At 43.0% G+C, this 24,773-nt stretch overlaps 1 protein-coding gene across 5 annotated transcripts in view; it reads left to right on the forward strand.

Moving 5' to 3' along the window:
- Positions 1 to 24,773, forward strand: part of si:ch211-272n13.3 (ankyrin repeat domain-containing protein 26) — a 101,877-nt gene that overhangs the window by 70,079 nt on the left and 7,025 nt on the right. For all 5 annotated transcript variants that reach the window (XM_020044214.3, XM_034288037.1, XM_034288036.1 and 2 more), the window contains 5 exons: positions 1,099 to 1,243; positions 3,273 to 3,428; positions 3,717 to 3,851; positions 4,175 to 4,410; positions 12,732 to 12,978. In XM_020044214.3, coding sequence (XP_019899773.2) covers positions 1,099 to 1,243; positions 3,273 to 3,428; positions 3,717 to 3,851; positions 4,175 to 4,410; positions 12,732 to 12,978 — 919 coding nt within the window. The remainder of the gene's footprint in view (positions 1 to 1,098; positions 1,244 to 3,272; positions 3,429 to 3,716; positions 3,852 to 4,174; positions 4,411 to 12,731; positions 12,979 to 24,773) is intronic.

The following is a 24,773-nucleotide window of genomic DNA, read 5'->3' on the forward strand; positions in this document are numbered from 1 at the left end:
CATCTGATCCAATGCTTTCTGGGATGCAGCCTGAGTCTGAGGGACAGACACCTGTTGTTCCGTAGTCCGCGTCTCTAACCACGCCATTTAACAAGGGGTAGTCAGTCACTCACTCACTCAGAGACATTCGTTCTTCTAGTCCGGCTCCACTTATGCGGTGCAGCAAAAAGCATGACATACTCATATATAGCGTACAAAAAGTTGCTTCATATGGTTATAATTTATTTTATTATAAATATGTTGCTATGTTATGCGCTCCCCCTTATTGACCCTGTCCTCTTATCCTTTTCCATCTCTCCTGTCATATTCGGCTCGCCGGTAATCACAGATGAGTGTCTCCCCTCCTTATACGCTCTGTTGAAAGTCCCTATATTACTTTTTGTAAACAATATTAAAAAAGGGGTGTAGACCGTTCTACACACCTTTTTCAAACCCCATGCAATACGTGGGGGATGTTTTGTCTAGAGTCTGTGCTTCAGTCTTCCCACATCCTCCAGCAGTTGTGACGGTTTGGCTTCCTGTCACTATACCAGGGTGCGGGTGGCAATAAATTCAGACCAGAGACAAGTTCAGGAGATTTGTTCTCAGTGTATTTTCCGTATTTTGTCTTATCTTTTCTTTCTTCAGCCAGTTAGAAACATATTTATGCAGTTCCAGCACACAGCCAGTTAAAGAAATTCAAATAACGATGGCTCTTATGGAGTTTTTCTGTACTCGAAGGATGAATCTAAGAAATCCTTGCCCAGCTCTTCTGTCCCCGGGTTTCCCACCTGTATCAGCATATCACCATAAAACAAAATGCTTGTGTGACAGCCACACCTAAATAGAGGGCACAAGGTGATTAATGGGTACAACTATGAATCAAAGCTTTGATTTCACGCATCAAGCCTTTTGTGTTGTTAATGTCGGCATACAACCCTTAATTTACATCGAGAAATCTACATAGACCAAGGTCTTATTTACAGCTGAGCCCTGTATTAAAACAATAAAAACACAGACAAAATGGATATAAAACATGCATTAAAAAAGCAATGACAATTGATGTAGTATCTAACATTATATTTGTGTATTTGACTATGGATTTTTATTGGTCTACAGACTGCGAACCTTGGTAAAGACTGCTAAGAAGAAACTTCGGGAACAGGATGGACCTGGGTTTGAGTTGGGCTCGCCCATAAGCAGCATGAGAGGGGAGATGGGCCACAGACAGACTGAGGCTGCCATCAGCAGGATGAAAGACAAGGTACTATGCCTAATTGATCAAGAAAAACAAATGATGTGTACCAAATGGCACACTTGAACAGTATTCTCTGTTTTGAGTTCTATATGGGATAGTACTCTTTTTCCATTAAAGGCTTTTCAAATGTCGTTTTCTACTTTATACTTGGTTTTTCCCAAAACATTTAGGGCCCTACATACAGTGGGGAGAACAAGTACTTGATACACTGTACATTTTGCAGGTTTTCCTACTTACAAAGCATGTAGAGGTCTGTAATTTTTTATCATAGGTTGTATGATTTAATAATTAATTTGCATTTTATTGCATGACATAAGTATTTGATCACCTACCAACCAGTAAGAATTCCGGCTCTCACAGACCTGTTAGTTTTTCTTTAAGAAGCCCTCCTGTTCTCCACTCATTACCTGTATTGACTGCACCTGTATGAACTCGTTACTGGTAAAAAAGACACCTGTCCACACACTCAATCAAACAGACTCCAACCTCTCCACAATGGCCAAGACCAGAGAGCTGTGCAAGGACAGGGATAAAATTGTAGACCTGCACAAGGCTGGGAAGGGCTACAGGACAATAGGCAAGCAGCTTGGTGAGAAGGCAACAACTGTTGGCGCAATTATTATAAAATGGAAGAAGTTCAAGATGACGGTCAGTCTCCCTCTGTCTGGGGCTCCATGCAAGATCTCACCTCGTGGGGCATCAATGATCATGAGGTAGGTAAGGGATCAGCCCAGAACTACACGGCAGGACCTAAAATCCTGCAGCGAACGCAGGGTCCCCCTGATCAAGCCAGTGCATGTCCTGTCCCGTCTTAAGATTGCCAATGACCGTCTGGATGATCCAGCGGAGGAATGGAAGAAGGTCAGGTGGTCTGATGAGACAAAAATTTTGCTTTTTGATCTAAACCCCACTCGCCATGTTTGGAGGAAGAAGCATGAGTACAACCCCAAGAACACCATCCCAACCATGAAGCATGGAGGTGGAAACATCATTCTTTAGGGATGCTTTTCTCCAAAGGGGACAGGACGACTGCACCGTATTGAGGGGAGGATGGATGGGGCCATGTATCGCGAGATCTTGGCCAACGACCTCCTTCCCTCAGTAAGATCATTGAAGATGGGTTGTGGCTGGGTCTTCCAGCATGACAACGACCTGAAACACACAGCCAGGGCAACTAAGGAGTGGCTCTATAAGAAGCATCTCAAGGTCCTGGAGTGGCCTAGCCAGTCTCCAGATCTGAACCCAATAGAAAATCTTTGGAGGGAGCTGAAAGTCTGTATTGCTTAGCGACAGCCTCGAAACCTGAAGGATCTTGAGAAGGTCTGTATGGAGGAGTGGGCCAAAATCCCTGCTGCAGTGTGTGCAAACCTGGTCAAGAACTACAGGAAACATATTATCTCTGTAATTGCAAACAAAGGTTTCTGTACCAAATATTAAGTTCTGCTTTTCTGATGTATCAAATACTTATGTCATGCAATAAAATGCAAATTAATCACTTAAAATCATACAATGTGATTTTCTGGATTTTTGTTTTAGATTCCGTCACTCACAGTTGAAGAGTACCTATGATAAAAATGACAGACTTCTACATGCTTTGTAAGTGGGAAAACCTGCAAAATCGGCATTGTATCAAATACTTGTTCTCCCCACTGTACATGTACGTTTGGTGTTGCATTTTTTAGCCATTTAAAAAAAATCAGATTTTAAATATATCTCTTCACACTTCCTGTGTTAGGTGTGTGTTTTGTACCTAATGCACATCATCATTTACACTCATCTGTCAAGTTATATTATCCACTTGGCTCTAATTGACTTTTACAGAAGAATGTTTGAGGAAGAAGGAGGAACAAATAGCCTTCTGGTGTGTAGTTGTAATTATATGCCATTCTCAGAGATTACTTACATTTTTGGCAAATATATGCTAGATGACCAAAAGTTTGTGGACACACCTTTAAGATAATGGATTCCGCTATTTCAAAGAACCCATTGCTAACAAGTGGATAGACAAACATTGCCATTGGTCTCAATGTCCCAGGTGGACGACCTGTCAGTGCAGTTGCAGAAGGAGGCATCACGCTGCAGCCAGCTGGAGAGGGTCAACAAGGAGCTAAAGGAGCAGTTGGTGTCCTTTAAGAACCTGGGCCGTAGCAATGAGCGGCTGGAACGCAGCAAGAAGCATCTGGAGGAAGAGGTGGGTAGTACCAGAGGGTAGAGAAGCAGACATACCAGTAGTCAGAATGATTGTTTGAAATCCCAGAATGGCCAATAAAAAATATCTGGGAAGTGTACTGGAAACTGGGAGGGAGGGCTAGTTTTAGCTCATAACTACTATCCATATTGAATTGGATAGTAGTGTATAGTAGTGTACTCTAAAATGTATACCCCCATAATGTGTACAATGGATACATTTCCTTCAATATCTAAAGTATTCAGTAAGTATTCCCATGATGGATTGAAATGTTCTTCTATTGTTTTGCAGTTGTTGGGCCTGCGACAGCAGGTTGAATTAGGAGTGATTGACCAGAGTCAGGTGGATCATTATCGACGAGAAGCAGAGGAGAGGGCCCGCCAGGAGATCAGGCAAAAACTGGAGGAGGTCAACATCTTCCTACAGGTGAGGGGACACTAGACACACAAACCAGAATTTGGCATTGTTGTGATGCCTTTCTTACATTTCTTGAAATAATGACATTCCTTGAATGACATATTCAAGAAAATGGCTAAATGAAGACTGGTAAAGCCTCTCATCAGTCTTTCCTTTTTAGGTCAATGTTTTCCTCAAAGGGCAAAGTCTTTGCAATGCAAAGGCAATCCCCTTGGGTTTTCAGTATCTGCTGACACTTATTGACAGTTAATCCCTGATTGTTGAAATTTTTAATCCCTGATTGTTGGAATAACCTTTATCTTTTGAGCACCTCCATGGTTTGTGTCCCTCAGACTCAGGCTGCATCCCAGGAAGCATTGGATCAGATTAAAGCTGCCAGCGAAGCAAGCCTGCGCTCGACTCTGGAGCAGCGTATCCGGGAGCTTGAGGGTGAGCTGGGCAGGGCACGCTCCACACAGCAAGACAGCATGAATTTGCGAGACTCCACCCACACTGAGCTGGAGCGCTACCGGGAACTCTATATGGAGGAGTTGCGTCTCCGCAAGAGTTTGGCTGCTAAATTGGAGAGGTGAGACCTAATCCCATATTGAAGCCTTGGCCATACATTGGATATAAGGTCTATATCCACTGTATGGAAAATGCAGATATTGAAAATGCAGATTTTGTATATGTAAACGCTGAAATATCAAGACATCATGTCAGATTATTTTCTTTTTTGTCGGGCCACGTAAGTGGAGCCAGCCTAGAAGAGCGAATGTCTCTTAGTGACTTAGTGAGTGCCTGACTGACTGACTGACTGACTACCCCTAGTGGATAGAGACACGGACTATGGAACAACCAGTCCCGCGTTCGACTCCCGTCACAGTCTAAACACATTATGCTTTAGGATTTGTTCAGGACGGACATAAACATTGCTGGCTACAACCTTCAGTGGCTACATGATAGAAGCTTAAAATAAAAGTGTTAACGACTATTGCAACTATTTCTGGTGGATTTTAGAATTATGCATTAGGATTTGTTCAGCATAGACAAACTTTGCTGGCTACACGATTCTCTCGTTTTTTCACTTGATGAAAAAGTCAGTTATTGTCATCTATATTGATAGTTATTGTATCAATGTCATTCACGAATGGCTAATAAGCTGTTAAAACGGCCAGTGGCAAAAGCCATACAGTTCATAGATGCTATTTGTGGTGGAGGTAAACTTAATAAAAAAAATTTAATCAGTTAAACACAATGCTTAAAGACCTTGCTCGAATCCAGTGCAGGCAACAACATTCATCACTTTCAATTGCGGGGCGGCTGAACAAGGCTTACCTGGTTCCTTTTCATATATATGTATTTTTATTAACCTTAAATAAGATCTTCTGACCAACAATTTTTAAGTGAAAACAAATGGATAATTTCTCAAACAAAAAAATTGTCAGTGTGGATGTAACTTTTGCTTGGATTGTACAAGTGAGTCTGTTTGGAGAGGTCTCTATCAACCCAGCATACCTGGAGCTTACAATTGTATCCCTCCCTTCTTTGCAGAAGAGTTCAAGCTCAGTGAAATTGGGAGGTGATCTCCTATGCACTGCACTCTTAAGGTCTGTCCACAGATTCTCTATAGAATTGCGGTACAGGCTCAAACTTGGCCCCTTCAGGCCATTGGTCTTCCTTTTTAAAGCCACTGCTTGGTTAATTTGACTTTGTGCTTGGGGTTGTTGTCCTGTTGAAAGGTGAAAATCTTCTTTAACTTCAAGTTTCTTGCAGGAGGTAGCAAGGTTTCTGCCAAAATGAACAGACATTTGGAAATTTTTAACCTGACCTGAGCTCTTTTGGTTTTGTGCCCAACATTTATTTTGGAATTAAGGCCAAAGAAATGTATATCAGACCATAACACATTTCCCACTTGGTGTTGGGAGATAAGACGTGTCTTCTTGCGAAATATATACAGCCTTGGATATTATCAGAATATCCATCCTGAACTGTACATTTTAACAATAAGATCTCCTAAGATCTATCACCTCCTTGTGGACCATGGCTCCAGCATAACACCAAGAAACCTTCAAGGAAATCCCAAAAGAAAGTTTGCTTTGAGTTTGTGCTAATCAGAATAACTTCAGTTGTACACTCACCTAAATGATTATTAGGAACACCATACTAATACTGTGTTTGACCCCCTTTCGCCTTCAGAACTGCCTTAATTCTACGTGGCATTGATTCAACAAGGTGCTGAAAGCATTCTTTAGAAATGTTTGCCCATATTGATAGGATAGCATCTTGCAGTTGATGGAGATTTGTGGGATACATATCCAGGGCACGAAGCTCCCGTTCCACCACATCCCAAAGATGCTCCATTGGGTTGAGATCTGGTGACTGTGGGGGCCATTTCAGTACAGTGAACTCATTGTCATGTTCAAGAAACCAATTTGAAATGATTTGAGCTTTGTGACATGGTGCATTATCCTGCTGGAAGTAGCCATCAGAGGATGGGTATATGGTGGTCATAAAGGGATGGACATGGTCAGAAACAATGCTCAGGTAGGCCGTGGCATTTAAACGATGCCCAATTGGCACTAAGGGGCCTAAAGATCCCCCACACCATTACACCACCACCACCAGCCTGCACAGTGGTAACAAGGCATGATGGATCCATGTTCTCATTCTGTTTACGCCAAATTCTGACTCTACCATCTGAATGTCTCAACAGAAATCGAGACTCATCAGACCAGGCAACATTCTTCCAGTCTTCAACTGTCCAATTTTGGGGAGCTGGTGCAAATTGTAGCCTCTTTTTCCTATTTGTATTGGAGATTAGTGGTACCCGGTGGGGTCTTCTGCTGTTGTAGCCCATCCGCCTCAAGGTTGTGTGTGTTGGGGCTTCACAAATGCTTTGCTGCATACCTCGGTTGTAATGAGTGGTCATTTCAGTCAAAGTTGCTCTTCTATCAGCTTGAATCAGTCGGCCCATTCTCCTCTGACCTCTAGCATCAACAAGGCATTTTCGCCCACAGGACTGCCACATACTGGATGTTTTTCCCTTTTCACTGGTGACTGGCTAGGCCACTCCAGGACCTTGAAATGCTTCTTACGAAGCCACTCCTTCGTTGCCCAGGCGGTGTGTTGTGATGGTAATTCCATGTATCGACACTCGGAGTAAGGGACACAGAGACAAAGTTCTCTTGGCACATTCTAACCGTTTTATTAACTATTATGCACATATGAGAGACGCGTCAACCGCTTACACACACATAATCGTCTGAGGAGTCTCTAACTCAAAACATGCACAATCCATATTTATTACAGTGAAAAGGGGTGTGGTAAGATGCTGCTATCTGTCTCATGTCAATCAAACACCTTTGTTCTATCACACAAGTCAAATGCTATCTTCCCCCACCTTATCCGTCCTGCCATAATGTTTACTGTAGTGTTTACCTAAGCTTCACACAAAGGACAGCTCTCCTTACCGCCATAAGTAACTTCTTCATTTCTAAGAGTTCTTACAGCATCTGGACAGACAATAGATGTCCCCTATGCAAATACCAGATCCCCCACATTCCTCTACCTATCTAAACAATGGGACTCAAGTCACCTTTAATCAGTAAGAATACATTATTAAAGACATTTCCACAACAGGTTTTGGGATCATTGTCATGCTGAAAGACCCAGCCACATTTCATCTTTAATGCCCTTGCTGGTGGAAGAAGGTTTTCACTCAAAATCTCACGATACATGGCCCTATTCATTCTTTCCTTTACACGGATCAATCGTCCTGGTCCCTTTGCAGAAAAACACCTCCAAAGTATAATGTTTCCACCCCCATGCTTCACAGTAGGTATGGTGTTCTTTGGATGCAACTCAGCATTCTTTCTCCTCCAAACACGACAAGTTGAGTTCTTACCAAAAAGTTCTATTTTGGTTTCATCTGACCATATAACATTCTCCCCATCCTCTTCTGGACCATCCAAATGCTCTCTAGCAAACCTGAGACGGGCCTGGACATGTACTGGCTTAAGCAGGGGGACACGTCTGGCACTGCAGGATTTGAGTCCCTGGCGGCGTAGTGTGTTACAGATGGTAGCCTTTGTTACTTTGGTCCCAGCTCTCTGCAGGTCATTCACTAGGTCCCCACATGTGGTTCTGGGATTTTTGCTCACCGTTCTTGTGATCATTTTGACCCCACGGGGTGAGATCTTGCGTGGAGCCCCGGATCGAGGGAGATTATCTGTGGTCTTGTACGTCTTCCATTTTCTTATAATTGCTCCCACAGTTGATTTCTTCACACCAAGCTGCTTACCTATTGCAGATTCAGTCTACCCAGCCTGGTGCAGGTCTACAATTTGGTTTCTGGTGTCCTTTGACAGCTCTTTGGTCTTGGCCATAGTGGAGTTTGGAGTGTGACTGTTTGAGGTTGTGGACAGGTGTCTTTTATACTGATAACAAGTTCAAACAGGTGCCATTAATACAGGTAACGAGTGGAGGACCGAGGAGCCTCTCAAAGAAGTTGTTACAGGTCTGTGAGAGCCAGAAATCTTGCTTGTTTGTAGGTGACCAAATACCTATTTTACCAAGGAATTTACCATGGTAACATTTACTGTAATTGAAATCTGTGGTTAGGTTTAGGTTTCATTTGGCAAGAATAGTAAAGATTGAAGGCTTTCTATTCTGTCTGGCACTGTTTTAACATTCATGGGATTCATAGTGTCTGGCACTATTTTGGCAAATTTAAACTCTATATTCAGTAGGAAATAGTACAAAGATAACTGGGAAAGGTTTTTGTCTTTGGAAAAATACATGCCCATTTTGAACTTATAATAATTATGTAGTGTAGACATCACACTGGAATTCCCCAGGTTGTGACAACCAGTGAAACAGTGTTAAAGGGCCATAGATATTAGCAAGCAAAAACATCTTCTATTCTGATTTGATCTAAGCCTCCGTTAGCATTGTGCGATTGAGCAAGGCCAGTCGCTGAAGACTAACAGCTAGCCATGGGTGGTCAACAAAACAGAGCATGAGCATAGCATGAATTTAGTTAGTGATCGTAGATAAGACAAAAGGCAAGTGATCACAAGGCCTACAATCACTGCAGTGTGCCTCTACCTTTAGTTGCAAACAAAGATATCCTCCACCGAGCCTGTCAAGATGCAAGGTTTGAGTTATTACCATATTGCTAAAACCTGTCTAATTCCCAAAGATTTACACATACAAATTTTGTGCATAGAGTTTAGGATGTCAAGATTGGTTAAGAGAGAAGGAAAGATAATACAGGTTGTGTTCATTAAGTTCCAAATGGATGTCTTTTCCGATGACATATTTTTTTTTTTTATGATTTCAGTTGTGTGCCCTAATGAACTCAAACATTGTGTAGCTCTGTCACCAACAAAGAGGGCATGTAATTGTTTCAAGCTTAAAGGGATAGATTGCCAGAATGACAAAATTACTAATTTCTTCCCTTCCTTTTCTGCCCTGTAGACTACTTTTAAGGTAAGGACATGTCACATTTTAATTTAGGCAAACTATCCCTTTAACTGCTTGGTGGTTATATGTGTTTAGATTGGGTGTGTCATGATAGCTCTGAATGTATTGTAGAGTTATAGTTTATTGGTGTGTGTTGTGGGCCATTGCTATAGTGTCATTTGTCTATAAATGGAGGATGTTCAAAACAGAAATATTTCTAAATTCAATCTATATGTTTTGTTTTTGCTATTCCATTCCAGTGTCTGTTACATTCCAACACAGGCACATATCATTTTGCTTAATGAGGTACTGATTAGGTGATTACCTGAACCAAATTTAATTTAACCAGGAAATGTATAAAAAACACTACTGTGGTCATCATTAACTTTTTGAAATAGGACCAGCTGCATGGCAAAAACAGTGCCAGTAGTACCTCAAAGGTAATAAAAAAAAAATAATCAGCTTGACAAAACAGTTGTAAAGAAAAGCTTTGAGTGAGGAAAAGAAGGCTTCAGTTCTGGCTTTACTGGCAAAGGGATACAGTGAGCGTCAGATTGCTTCCATCCTGAAAGTTTCAAAGATGGCGATTCATAAGAACAAGGTCAAGCAACAGACATTGGGGACAACAAAGCTACAGACTGGCAGACGGCGAAAACGGTCCACTGACCGAGATGATTGTCAACTCTTTCGAATGTCACTCAATAACCATAGGATGACATCAAGTGACCTACAAGAAAAATGTTAAACAGCAGCTGGGCCTCAGACTGTTCGAAACAGGCTCTTAGGGGCAGGGCTGAAGTCGTGCAAAGTCAGAAATAAGCCCTTCATCAATGAGACACAAAGAAGAGCCAGGCTGAAGTTTGCAAATGACCATACAGATTGGACCGTAGAGGAATAGAGTAAGGTCATCTTCGCTGACGAGGCAAATTTTCTGCTTTGCCCAACACCTGGTCATCTAATGGTTAGACGGAGACCTTGAGAGGCCTACAAGCCACAATGTCTCACACCCACTGTGAAATTTAGTGGAGGATCAGTGATGATCTGGGGATGCTTCAGCAAGGCTAGAATCGGGGCAGATTTGTCTTTGTGAAGGACGCATGAATAAAGCCAAGTACAAGGTTTCCCTGGAAGAACACCTGCGTCCTTATGCTCTGATAATGTTCCCTAACTCTGAGAATTGGTTTTTCAAGCAGGGTAATGCTCTATGCCACACAGCCAGGTCAATGCAGGTGTGATTGGATGACCACCACATCAAGAACCTGTCATGGCCAGCCCAATCTCTAGACCTGAACCCCATTGAAAACCTCTGGGATTCGATCAAGAGGAAGATGGATGGTCACAAGCCATCAAACAAAGCCGAGCTTCTTGAATTTTTGTGCCAGGAGTGGCATAAAGTCACCCGACAGCAATGTGTCAGACTGGTAGAGAGCGTGCCAAGACGCCTGAAAGCTGTGATAAAAAATTTGGGTTATTCCACCAAATATTGATTTCTGAACTCTTCCTAAGTTAAAACATTAGTATTTTGTTGTTGAAAAATGAATATGAATTTGTTTTCTTTGCATTATTTGAGGTATGAAAACAATACATTATTTTTGGTTATTTTGATCAGTTGTCATTTTCTACAAATAAATACAAACCCGATTCCAAAAAAGTTGGGACACTGTACAATTGTGAATAAAAACAGAATGCAATGATGTGGAAGTTTCAAATTTCAATATTTTATTCAGAATACAACATGGATGACATATCAAATGTTTAAACTGAACAAATGTATCACTTTAAGGGACAAATAAGTTGATTTTAAATTTCATGGCATCAACACATCTCAAAAAAGTTGGGACAAGGCCGTGTTTACCACTGTGTGGCATCCCCTCTTCTTTTTATAACAGACTGCAAACGTCTTGTTTAAACCCATGTTTTCTATGGGTGAAAGATCTGGACTGCAGGCTAGCCATTTCAGTACCCGGATCCTTCTTCTACGCAGCCATGACATTGTAATTGATGCAGTATGTGGTCTGGCATTGTCAAGTTGGAAAATGCAAGGTCTTCCCTGAAAGAGACGACGTCTGGATGGGAGCATATGTTGTTCTAGAACTTGGATATAACTGTCAGCATTGATGGTGCCTTTCCAGATGTGTAGGCTGCCCATGCCACACGCACTCATGCAACCCCATACCATCAGAGATGCAGGCTTCTGAACTGAGCGCTGATAACAACTTGGGTTGTCCTTGTCCTCTTTAGTCCGGATAACATGGCGTCCCAGTTTTCCAAAATGAACTTCAAATTTTGATTCGTCTGACCACAGAACACTTTTCCACTTTGCCACAGATCCTTGGCCCAGAGAAAACGCCTGCGCTTCTGGATCCTGTTTAGATACGGCTTCTTTTTTGACCTATAGAGTTTTATAGGTCAAACGGCGAATGGCATGGTGGATTGTGTTCACCGACAATGTTTTCTGGAAGTATTCCTGAGCCCATGTTGTGATTTCCATTACAGTATCATTCCTGTATGTGATGCAGTGCCGTCTGAGGGCCCGAAGATCACGGGCATCCAGTATGGTTTTCTGGACTTGACCCTTACGCACAGAGATGTTCCAGATTCTCTGAATCTTTGGATGATATTATGCACTGTAGATGATGATAACTTCAAACTCTTTTTCTCTGAGAAACTCCTTTCTGATATTGCTCCACTATTTTTCGCCGCAGCATTGGGGGAATTGGTGATCCTCTGCCCATCTTGACTTCTGAGCGACACTGCCACTCTGAGAGGCTCTTTTTATACCCAATCATGTTGTCAATTGACATAAGTTGCAAATTGGTCCTCCAGCTTTTCCTTATCTGTACATTTAACTTTTCCAGCCTCTTATTGCTACCTGTCCCAACTTTTTTGGAATGTGTAGCTCTCATGAAATCCAAAATGAGCCAATATTTGGCATGACATTACAAAATGTCTCATTTTCAACATTTTTGAGATTTGTAATTTATTCCATTCCTTTTTTACACACAATTTGTACAGTGTCCCAACTTTTTTGGAATCGGGTTTGTACTATATAACAATGACAATATTTTTATTTGGAATTTGGGAGTAATGTTGTCAGAAGTTTATAGAATAAAACAAAACTTTTCATTTTACTCAAATACATACCTCTGAGTTAGAGGTAAAATCTGGAAAAACTGATAATTTTGCAGTGGTCTCAATTTTTTCCGTAGCTGTATATGTCTAAATGCTTATATAATGAGTATTTGAAGCACATTTATGGCAAAATGTACTCTTGTTTTTTGCCAACAAAGGTTCTGATGTTCAGCTGTATTCTGGAAACATTTTTGAACTTTTGTTTGAAATTCTGGCTTGAGTATTCCTTGGATTTTTGTTGATACATTTCTAGAATTGTGCAACCTCACACCTCTCTGACGAATTCATTCATCTATGCATTTGCCCATTCAGGTCCAATGAAAGACTGGCTGAAGCCAATGCCAAATTGTTGAATGAGCGGCACCGCAGCAAGTCCCTAATTGCCAGCAGCATTGTCAACGGCAGTTTGGGAGGGCCTTCGCACCTGGAAATGGGCTCCCTGGGGTCTGTCAGCGCCTACGGAGCCACGCTTGGTCCTCCCAATAGAAACATTGGAGGGCCCATTAAGTCACTCGGAGATGGGGTCCAGAGCAGCAGAGTGGAAACCTACCTGGCGAAGGTGAGCCAGCTGTTTCTGATTGTATGTTGCCTGACCTCTGAATGGTGTAGACTCCACCTTGCCTTGATTTCTTGTTTCTGGAATATTGTTTAAACTTGATGTAACTTTTTATTTGTGTGGAAATGTTACATGGGGTTACTGTGTTTTTAGATTGCTTTGGTATTCTTTTGAAAATGACTTTAACATTTACTATCTCCACGTTGTTGTTATTGGGAGTCAGCACTGTTTGTGCACATAACATTTTCAATGTTATTCTATTATATGCTGGCAAATCAATACAGTTAGATCCGGAAATAATTGGACACAGATACGTTTTGTTATTTTGGTTGTGACGGTTAAATAATGAATATATGCTTAAAGTGTGGCCTCTTTGCTTTAATTTGACGGTATTCACTTTCAAATTGGAGGAAGGGTACAACACAGCGTCATCCTGTACTATGAAATTTTTATGACATGGCACCCGACAAACTGCGTAGTTAGAGTTAAGAAAAAATATATCTAGACAGAAAATAATAATAAAATAAAGCAACAATATACATTACACTGTACATTTAAAAAATAGTGCTGTCACCTAGCAGCAATCTGGGTAGAATGTTGAACATTTAGATATGGCAAGTATGGCAGTAATATACAGTGGGGCAAAAAAGTATTTAGTCAGCCAACAATTGTGCAAGTTCTCCCACTTAAAAAGATGAGAGAAGCCTGTAATTTTCATCATAGGTACACTCAACTATTAGAGACAAAATGAGGAAAAATGTATCCAGAAAATCACATTTTAGGATTTTTTTATGAATTTATTGGTAAATTCCTCTGTAAAATAAGTATTTGGTCACCTACAAACAAGCAAGATTTCTGGCTCTCACAGACCTGTAACTTCTTCTTTAAGAGGCTCCTCTGTCCTCCACTCATTACCTGTATTAATGGCACCTGTTTGAACTTGTTATCAGTATAAAAGACACCTGTCCACAACCTCAAACAGTCACACTCCAAACTCCACTATGGCCAAGACTAAAGAGCTGTCAAAGGACAGCAGAAACCAAATTGTAGACAGGCACCAGGCTGGGTAGACTGAATCTGCAATAGGTAAGCAGCTTGGTGTGAAGAAATCCACTGTGGGAAATCAACTGTGGGAGCTATTATAAGAAAATGGAAGACATACAAGACCACTGATAATCTCCCTCGATCCAGGGCAAGATCTCACCCCATGGGGTCAAAATTATCACAAGAATGGTGAGCAAAAATCCCAGAACCACGCGGGGGCACCTAGTGAATGACCTGCAGAGAGCTGGGACCAAAGTAACAAAGGCTACCATCTGTAACACACTACGCCGCCAGGGACTGGAATGCTGAGTTGCATCCAAAGAACACCATACCTACTGTGAAGCATGGGGTTGGAAACATCATGCTTTGGGGCTGTTTTTCTGCAAAGGGACCAGGACGACTGATCCGTGTAAAGGAAAGAATGAATGGGGCCATGTATCGTGAGATTTTGAGTGAAAACCTCCTTCCATCAGCAAGGGCATTGAAGATGAAACGTGGCTGGGTCTTTCAGCATGACAATGATCCCAAACACACTGCCTGGGCAATGAAGGAGTGGCTTCGTAAGAAGCATTTCAAGGTCCTGGAGTGGCCTAGCCAGTCATCAGATCTCAACCCCATTGAAAGTCTGTGTTGCCCAGCGACAGCCCCAAAACATCACTGCTCTAGAGGAGATCTGCATGGAGGAATGGGCTAAAATACCAGCAACAGTGGGTGAAAACCTTGTGAAGACTTACAGAAAATGTTTGACCTCTGTCATTGCCAACAAAGGGTATATAACAAAGTATTGAGATTAACTTTTGTTATTGACCAAATACTTATTTTCCACCATAATTTATCATTAAATTCATTAAAAATCTTACAATGTGATTTTCTGGATTTGTTTTTCTCATTTTGTCTCTCATAGTTGAAGTGTACCTATGATGAAAATTAAAGGCCTCTCTCATCTTTTTAAGTGGGAGAACTTGCACTATTGGTGGCTGACTAAATACTTTTTTGCCCCTCTGTAGAGCTGTGCACCTCCACAGGCAGAACCTTGCCGCATCATCCAAAAACACTGAAATAAGAGGAAGAGCAAATGGAAAATGTGTCTCACAACAAATGGACATTTTTTCTTTTGTGGTGTTTTGTCCCTTTCTCCATGACCTGTTTGGAGAAATCTCAAAGTTGAGTCTTTTGCTTCAGAAGAACTAATTTATTCTTCCTCAGGCTATAGCATCTATTGATACCTGTGTATGTACAATCAAGGGAATGAAGAACAAACCAGTGAGGAATGCAAATTTGGAGGAATTTCTCCATCACACAAACTTTAACAGCATGAGAATGTGGTGCACCAGGACAATGCTCAAAGAGAAAAACAAAATAGAAGGCAGAAAAAGGCAGCCTCATCTGACAACATGGGCATTTCCTTTCAGAACATATCACTTAAAGGCTGTGGCCTCTCGGGTTTCAGTGAAGAACTAAACCACCTCATTAAAGAAACTCTAGACATTACAGTTAAGGAACTGAAATTATGAGAGACAAGGTTTGAAATGATGAGAGACAACACACAGCACAAAAAATGGCTTTGGGCAGAGATTATTCAATGCTTCTGTCTTTTGTCATGATTCCTGGCCAGACTACGTCCATACTTACCGAGAAAATGAAATTGACACGCTGCTGAGATCGTATCAAGGCATCTTGCTGAAAAATTGATGTGACATTAGTGCTGTACGGGTAGAATGGAGATGCACACAGTCTTCATTGGTGTTCTTCGTTATTATTTAGTTTTTGATAAATTACATAAGAAGCTGAATCTTTGAAAATTCAGACAATTAATTGACAAATGATAGGCTGTGTCTGATATGTTGTTTCTCTCCTAATGAAAAACCGTAATGTGTAATACTTTTGTAGAATTATCAGGGATATTGTTTGTATTATGTTACCCTAATAATTCATTTGTTGAATAATTAAGGATATTTTTAAGGAATAATTAAGGAATCATATTTTATTTTGCTAATAATTATTTTGTGTAATAAAATGGATGAATTACATAAAAAGCTGAATATTCTGTATAAATAAGAGAAAATCTGACCGATGCAAGGCTATGTTTCATATATTGTTTCTCTCTTAATAAAAACAGTAATTTTATGGATTAAATTTGATTACTAAGCCTAGAGGTAAAAGGATTTGGGACATGCTGCTACCATATTTTTCAACATTACACCTCTTCATCCTCATCTTAAGTTCATTCAAATTCAACCAAGGCTCTGATCTTTTATCTGGGGGTATCACCCATTCATCCATTGTTGTCATTCGTTTAGTGAGGGGTGATAAGTGCCTGGGTACCGATTAAGGCCTGTCTGGGTACCAACGCAAAGTGGTGTGTGCTTTCTAGTGGATTAGGTTGAGTATGGAGTAAAAAAAGGTAAATTGTTTCTAAATAGTTTTCAGTTTGTGAGTTTAGAATTCTGATGGCGGCAGACATATTTACACCTAATACACCTATTTAGGAAAAATCATAAAAGGAAGAGGTTGTAGCTTTCAAAATAATAGATTTATTTTAATTACAAACTCAAACCCTAATTGGCTTAGGAATTTTAAGGTTCTAGTGTTAATGCCTTACTAATGCTCTGCTTTCTATTCTGAGTGCTCTCTTTGGTCTCTTCTTACTAAACCTGTATATCACTATAACTTTCTGTTCTGTATCACATCTATTCTTCTCTATTCTTCGTCACATGTCCCTTCCATTTCTTCTTTAGTTCTTTTGTAGTACTACTTTGTGCCTAACCTCTTGGATTTCTCACTCCTTCAGCTTCTAGCTCAAAAGTCTGTCTCTCACCTGTCCTGTCTTCAGCCAGACTCATGACCAGGTGTGTAGTTGTGTGGTAGCTAACTGCCTAGTCATCTACCTCTGCTGCCCTTTGATTTCCCCTTCCACCGCACCTTTCCACTCACATTCCTATTGGCCCATGTTTGCCTCAATCAATTGTTTTTGGAGCATGTTAGGGTATGTTTGAAACTGCTTCCGATTCAAGCGTTAAAATGTCAGGGCCCTATTCATTTTCAATGAAGGGCAGCGAATTAGACGAGGGGTACTGGTTGGCGATGCATAAGTTAAATTAAAGATACAATTTTTGCCACATTATAGTTCCTGTCAACTAGTGCAGTCTCATTCAGTTTGGCAAATATTACATTTCTGACAGCGGAACAATGGCAGATACAGAAGAGATATGACTCTATATTCTACTTGTCAGAGAGAAATGTATGGCTGTAACCATGCCTGTCTTGGTGTCACAGATGACAAACATGATTTTGCATATTACAGTAGAATTCAAAGATGGTCGAAATCAGTGACAAATTTAAAATGGTGGAAATCTGTGACAAATTCCTCAAAACCCTTCTCTGAATTTCTTGGAACCCATTTGTGATCATAGTGTGGTTCAGTAACATATCCTGTAATTCCCTGTTTATAACTGCACCGTGTATAAACCACACCATTCATTTTATAACTTTTTGTGTATACAAACCCAAGTATTAACCTCACAATATATAAACCGCATTTGCCTAAAGAATTGAACTTTCGCAAAACCCCTCCTCCAAATGGTCCTTGTCCAATCCTACCTAAGGAACCGGTCACTACTTGAAGAAGGTCTGCCAAGCTTTTGTTGTTAATGGTGAAACTGTGTTTTCGCTACGGCACCTGCTGCAAATCCGACTGCAGATACCCAAAAGGTTTAGAGGGGGGAGTCATTTACAGTGACACCTCTTGGGGTTGTGAAATGCTTTAGTCAATATTTATACATAATTATTAGACAACAATGTTATCTAATGCTCACATTATAGTTATTTGTGCTAACATGACTATACAACTTACTTGCTGCTACTATGTTAGCTAGATAGCTAACCCTGATATTAGCTTGTTACGTTGGGGCACTCGTAGACTTAACTTTAACAGGCGACTTTCCGCTGAATTTTATAGGATGATGTTGACAGATAAGAGTTCAATAATAGCTATAAACAGAACTTACCGAGCGGTGCAAGAGCATGACTGGTCAACAAGTCTGTGCTGGTCACATTTGAGTTCATGGGGTTTCTCATTCTTTGATTGAGATCTGTCTGCTTGTTTCAATTAGTGTCCCCTTCCTTGTTTATCAGAATGTTGTAAAAATATCCTTCCACTGAATATTGTAATCCCTCAATTGCATATTGCAATGCCTTGATCTGGAGTATATCGTGGAGTTATTCCTCCAAAACGAATCACATGCACTGACTGGTAATATGTTACTCCGTGCTTGGATGTTTACAGTAGTTGCTGCTTACAAAGAAGCACAGCTTGACAGGCGTAGCAACCGTAACTAAGATAGGCTGGGCTTTTGCGAAAGGTCAATTATGACTCGTACATACATTGGACATTAATATTAAACATCTGTTTTATATTTTTAATTTGTTGTAGAATAAAATACATTTTTGAAAACTGTAACACTAATTGTATCATATTTGCTACATAAGTAGCTGTGGTTGAAAATGTTTTCAAAATGTGTATAAGCTGCAGTTTATCAGCGGGAAAATACGCTAACTGTTGGTTTGGGATCATTTTTACTTCAGTAGCCCATTTCTGTTAATTTCATTTCCTTTTTACAGATTTTTGTGAAGTGAATAATATGCTTAATTCTGAACAATGATATTCTTGTGACATGGCACGCGACATCTACAGTGGGGCAAAAAAGTATTTAGTCAGCCACCTATTGTGCAAGTTCTCCCACTTAAAAAGATGAGAGGCCTGTAATTTTCATCATAGGTACACTTCTACTATGAGAGACAAAATGAGAAAAAAAATACAGAAAATCACATTGTATGATTTTAATGAATTTATTGGTAAATTCCTCTGTAAAATAAGTATTTGGTCACCTACAAACAAGCAAGATTTCTGGCTCTCACAGACCTGTAACTTCTTCTTTAAGAGGCTCCTCTGTCCTCCACTCGTTACCTGTATTAATGGCACCTGTTTGAACTTGTTATCAGTATAAAAGACACCTGTCCACAACCTCAAACAGTCACACTCCAAACTCCACTATGGCCAAGACCAAAGAGCTGTCAAAGGACACCAGAAACAAAATTGTAGACCTGCACCAGGCTGGGTAGACTGAATCTGCAGTAGGTAAGCAGCTTGGTGTGAAGAAATCAACTGTGGGAGCAATTATAAGAAAATGGAAGACATACAAGACCACTGATAATCTCCCTCGATCCGGGGCTCCACGCAAGATCTCACCCCATGGGGTCAAAATGATCACAAGAACGGTGAGCAAAAATCCCAGAACCACACGGGGGGACCTAGTGAATGACCTGCAGAGAGCTGGGGCCAAAGTAACAAAGGCTACCATCAGTAACACACTATGACGCCAGGGACTCAAATCATGCAGTGCCAGACGTGTCCCCCTGCTTAAGCCAGTACCAGGCCTGTCTGAGGTTTGCTAGAGAGTATTTGGATGGTCCAGAAGAGGATTGGGAGATTGTCATATGGTCAGATGAAACCAAAATAGAACTTTTTGGTAAAAACTCAACTCGTCGTGTTTGGAGGAGAAAGAATGCAGAGTTGCATCCAAAGAACACCATACCTACTGTGAAGCGTGGGGGTGGAAACATCATGCTTTGGGGCTGTTTTTCTGCAAAGGGCCCAGGACGACTGATCTGTGTAAAGGAAAGAATGAATGGGGCCATGTATCGTGAGATTTTGAGTGAAAACCTCCTTCCATCAGCAAGGGCATTCAAGATGAAATGTGGCTGGGTCTTTCAGCATGACAATGATCCCAAACACACAGCCCAGGCAACGAAGGAGTGGCTTTGTAAGAAGCATTTCAAGGTCCTGGAGTGGCCTAGCCAGTCACCAGATCTCAACCCCATTGAAAGTCTGTGTTGCCCAGCGACAGCCCCAAAACATCACTGCTCTAGAGGAGATCTGCATGGAGGAATGGGCCAAAATACCAGCAACAGTGTGTGAAAACCTTATGAAGACTTACAGAAAACGTTTGACCTCTGTCATTGCCACCAAAGGGTATATAACAAAGTATTGAGATGAGCTTTTGTTATTGACCAAATACTTATTTTCCACCATAATTTACCAATAAATTCATTAAAAATCCTACAATGTGATTTTCTGGATTTCTTTTCCTCATTTTGTCTCTCATAGTTTAAGTGTACCTATGATGAAATTTACAGTCCTCTCATCTTTTTGAGTGGGAGAATTTGCACTATTGGTGGCTGACTAAATACTTTTTTGCCCCACTGTACATGGTAATTAAGACATATATGTAACAAAATAACAAAAATATACATAACAATAGTGACTAGAAGCAATTATAGTGAATATGGACAGTATGAATATAAATCTTAAATATAATACGTTTTGTGTTGTAGTGCCTATAAATGGATACATTGTATCTTCAACATCTACCATTTCACATAAACCGATCAGCCATAAAATTATGACCACCTGCCTAATATTGTGTAGGTCCCCGTTTGCCGCCAAAACAGCCCTGACCCGTCGAGGTATGGATTCCACTAGACCTCTGTAGGTGTTGTGACGTCATGAGAGGCTACACAGCTCTTAGCGGGACTGTTCAATTAGTACGAGGACACAAAGCTCAAGTATGAACAAGGATTTTATTATAGTTCTAAGGGATTAACAGAAACAGCGTGTCAAATTCAAAAAGGTAACTCAGGGTCAGGTCTACCTTCAACAGAAAACTTAAATGACGCCTCTTCTTGGCGGTAATCCTGATTTCCTCAGGTAAGTAAACAGTCTTTTCAACCTTACTTTACTGGGTGTCCTAGCCTAAGGCTATTCCAGTTGTAAGTCCTTCTAATGTCTAGTGGTGTTTCCAGCCTTCCGTTTTCCTCACTGGATACGATACTGGAGCGGTCTGGTCCTTCCCAGAACGCACAACCCGCAGCTTGTCTCCCAACAAAACCCCTCTCCCACTAACAGTGTCTCTAGTCCTTAAAACCCTTCAGGTCATCAAACCCTGATCAGTCTCAGGTGTGCGGGATTGCCATGTTTTGACGGGTGGAGTTCCCGACTCCACCAGCAGATAGAGCCATCGCTGCTCATGGTTGTAGCCATCTCAGGGGGATGTAGCACCCTTCCACGACACAGCCTCTCGTGTCATCACACATCCTTCCCCTCGAGACCGACGTCCTCGTCGGGGCGAAGGAGACGAGAAAGGCGTCCCGCCTGGAGAGGGCGTCCGCATTGCTGTGGCGCTTGCCCGCTCTGTGGAGAACAGTAAAGTTAAATGCCTGTAAGCTCAAAAACCACCTGGTAACTCTGCTGTTGGTTTCCCTGTTCCTGGCCATCCACTGCAGAGGGGCATGATCAGACACCACTGTAAAACGCCGGCCCAGGAGGTAGAACCGCAGGGATTCCAGTGCCCAGGTAACAGCAAGGCATTCCTTTTCCACAGTGGAGTAGTTCTTCTCTCTTGGGAGTAGCTTCTTGCTTATATAGAGAACGGGATGTTCCTCCCCGTCATGTTCCTGGGCGAGTACCGCACCCAGCCCCACCTCTGAAGCATCCGCCTGGACAGTGAATTCTTTCTTGAAGTCTGGCGCCACCAGGACCGGACTGGAGCACAGAGCCCGCTTCAAGTTGACAAATGCTGCCTCCGCCGCCGGGTTCCACCTCACCATCCGTGAGTGGCGTTTGGTTGTCAGCTCTGTCAAAGGTGTAGCTATGGTAGCAAAATCCGTAATAAAACGTCTGTAGTAGCCAGCTAGGCCCAAAAATGACCTCACCTGTTTCTTGGTGATGGGCTGTGGCCAGTCCTGTATGGCCCGCAACTTGGCTTCCTGAGGCTTGACCAACCCTCGTCCAATGGTGTATCCCAGGTAGTTCGTCTCGCTGAAGGCCAGCCTGCACTTTTTTGGATTCGCGGTGAGCCCCGCTTCCCTGAGCGAATCAATCACAGCTTGCACTCGTGGTATGTGGCTGGCCCAATCCGGACTGTGTATGACCACATCATCCAAATAGGCTGCTGCGTACCTCTTGTGGGGAGCAAGGACTCGATCCATCAAACGTTGGAACGTGGCAGGGGCTCCGTGGAGACCAAATGGGAGCCGGGTATACTGGTAGAGCCCCTCCGGTGTAGCAAAGGCAGTCTTCTTCAACGCCGGGGTCAGGGGCACCTGCCAGTAGCCTTTAGTGAGGTCAAGAGTGGTTAGGAAGCGAGCCTGCCCTAAGGAGTCTATCAAATCATCTACCCGAGGCATTGGGTATGCATCAAATTCAGACACTTCATTCAACTTCCGAAAATCATTACAAAACCGTACAGACCCGTCTGGTTTGGGGGCCAGCACAATGGGACTTGCCCAGGCGCTTTGGGACTCTTCGATCACTCCCAGCTCCAGCATCTTCCTTACCTCCTCCTGAATAGCCACTTTACGAGCCTCCGGCACACGGTACGGGCGCTGGTTTACCGATTTGCCAGGCACAGTGCGGATCTCGTGTTGGATTACCTCCGTGTGCCCGGAGAGGGAGGAGAAAACATCTTGGTTACGGTCCACCAGTTCCAGGGCCATCTGTCGTTGATGTGGGGACAGGCTTGGACCCACTTGAACCTCTTCTCGCACCGGTTCCTTGGACTCTGTGGGGGGTAGACAACTGAACAGCACCTCCCTGGCGTGCCACTTCTTTAAGAGGTTAACGTGATAAATCTGCTCAGGTTTTCTTTTATCCGGTTGCCTCACCTTGTAGTTTACCTCTCCCACCCGTTCGATGACCTCATATGGCCCTTGCCAGGTTGCCAGGAATTTACACTCCACGGTTGGCACCAGGACCAGCACTCTGTCCCCTGGCTTAAACTCTCTGGGTTGAGCAGATCGGTTGTAGGAGGCTTGCTGTTGCTGTTGAGTGGTCTCCATGTGTTCCCCCATCATGGGATAGATGGTCTTCATTCTCTCCCTCATGGCCCCGATATGCTCGATCAAGGTCCGCTGTTGGCATGGCTGCTCTTCCCAGGCCTCCTTGGCGATGTCCAGCAGTCCTCTGGGTCTGTAGGAAAGCAGGAGCTCAAAGGGTGAAAAACCAGTAGAAGACTGAGGTACCTCTCTTACTGCGAAAAGTAGGTATGGTAGAAGCTGATCCCAGTTGCGCCCATCTTCTCCAACGGCCTTCCGCAGCATGGATGTTAGTGTTTTGTTGAAAAGTTCGACTAACCCATCCGTCTGGGGGTGGTAGACTGAGGTTCTCAGCTGTTTGATCTTCAGTAAAGCACAAAGTTCTTTCATCACCCTGGACATAAATGGAGTCCCTTGGTCCGTCAAAATCTCCTTTGGGATTCCCAGACTAGTTGAGAGAAGGAACAGCTCTTTGGCGATTTGTCTGGATGTGGCCTTCCTCAGCGGGATTCCCTCAGGGTATCGGGATGCATAGTCCAGGATGACCAGAATGTACTGATGCCCCCTGGCACTTTTCGGTAAGGGTCCAACTATGTCCAATCCAATCCTCTCAAAAGGAGTTCCGATAATTGGCAAGGGAATGAGCGGGTTTCTATACGTGGGCTTTGGCACCACCTGCTGACATTCCGGGCAACTACGACAGTAATTCTCTATCTCTCTGTGTACGCCTGGCCAAAAGAAGCGTTGCAGGGTTCTTTCCTTAGTCTTCTCAGCCCCTACGTGGGCCCCCAGGGGGTGCGAGTGTGCTAGGTTAAGTACGGTGGCCCGATAGGGCTGTGGTACGAGGAGCTGTTCATGCACTTCATCATTTTTCTTTACTATCTGATACCCCAGCCCCCGGCACACTGCGAAATGGGGGTAAGTAGGGCTTGTCCTATCCCCTAGCACTACTCCCTCTAACACCTGTACATTTCTTAAAGCATTTGTGAGAGTGGGGTCTTGTAACTGGGCCGTACCATACTGGCCTGTGAGAGGGGGCAGTCCTCTGGTGCCTTGGAGGTCTTCCTCACTGGAGATCGGACCACTTTCTTGGGCCTGGTTCTCTCCTCCCGTGTCTGGACCAGTCTCTGTGTCAGCCTGGGCAGCTGTCAACCCTGCAAGAGCACAGGCGGGAGTGCGTGAGGGTTTCTGAGGGTTTCACTTGAGTATTCTCAGGATGTGTCCTACCTCTCCGCTTCCGGGGTACTCGGCAGTGGGCATAGGCTCATCCGCCGGTTTCCCACACTGCCAGGAGATGTGTCCCATCTCCCCACACCGGTAACACACCCGGGTTTCGCTTTCCCGGTGTAGTTTCCCCGGACCCGGCTGGTTTCTGGCTCCCCCTGGAGCCCGGAAAGCTCCTGAAGTGGCTGGGTTGGACACGTTGGGGTTCTTTGGATGGGTTCCTCCTGTCGGTGGCGGAAACGGACTCCTGGGTTCTTTTCTCGAAGCCCGCAGCATCTCTGTGGTGGCTTGGTACTTTTCCACCGCTTCCACGGTTAGATCGGCCATGGTCAAGGCCTGTTGACTGATGAACCGTTTCGCCTCATAAGGCAGTAACGATCCACCACAATGGCCTCCACTACCGCAGGCGCCGGGTTCTTCTCTGGTTCCAGCCATTTCCGCGTGATCCGGACCAGTTTGTGCATCTGCGCACGGGGAGGATGGCCTGGTTGGAAGGTCCAGCTGTGGAAGCGCTGGGCCATACCAAACTTGGTGAGCCCACTTCTGCTGAGGACATCCGTCTTCAGGACATCATAGTCAGTCACCTGGTCAGGGCCCAGGTCCCGAACAGCATTCAGCGATTCCCCCGTTAGGAAAGGGGCTAACAGTCCCACCCACTG

Source organism: Esox lucius, chromosome 19 (genome assembly GCF_011004845.1).
Source record: "Esox lucius isolate fEsoLuc1 chromosome 19, fEsoLuc1.pri, whole genome shotgun sequence".
In the NCBI taxonomy this organism is placed as follows: domain Eukaryota; kingdom Metazoa; phylum Chordata; class Actinopteri; order Esociformes; family Esocidae; genus Esox; species Esox lucius.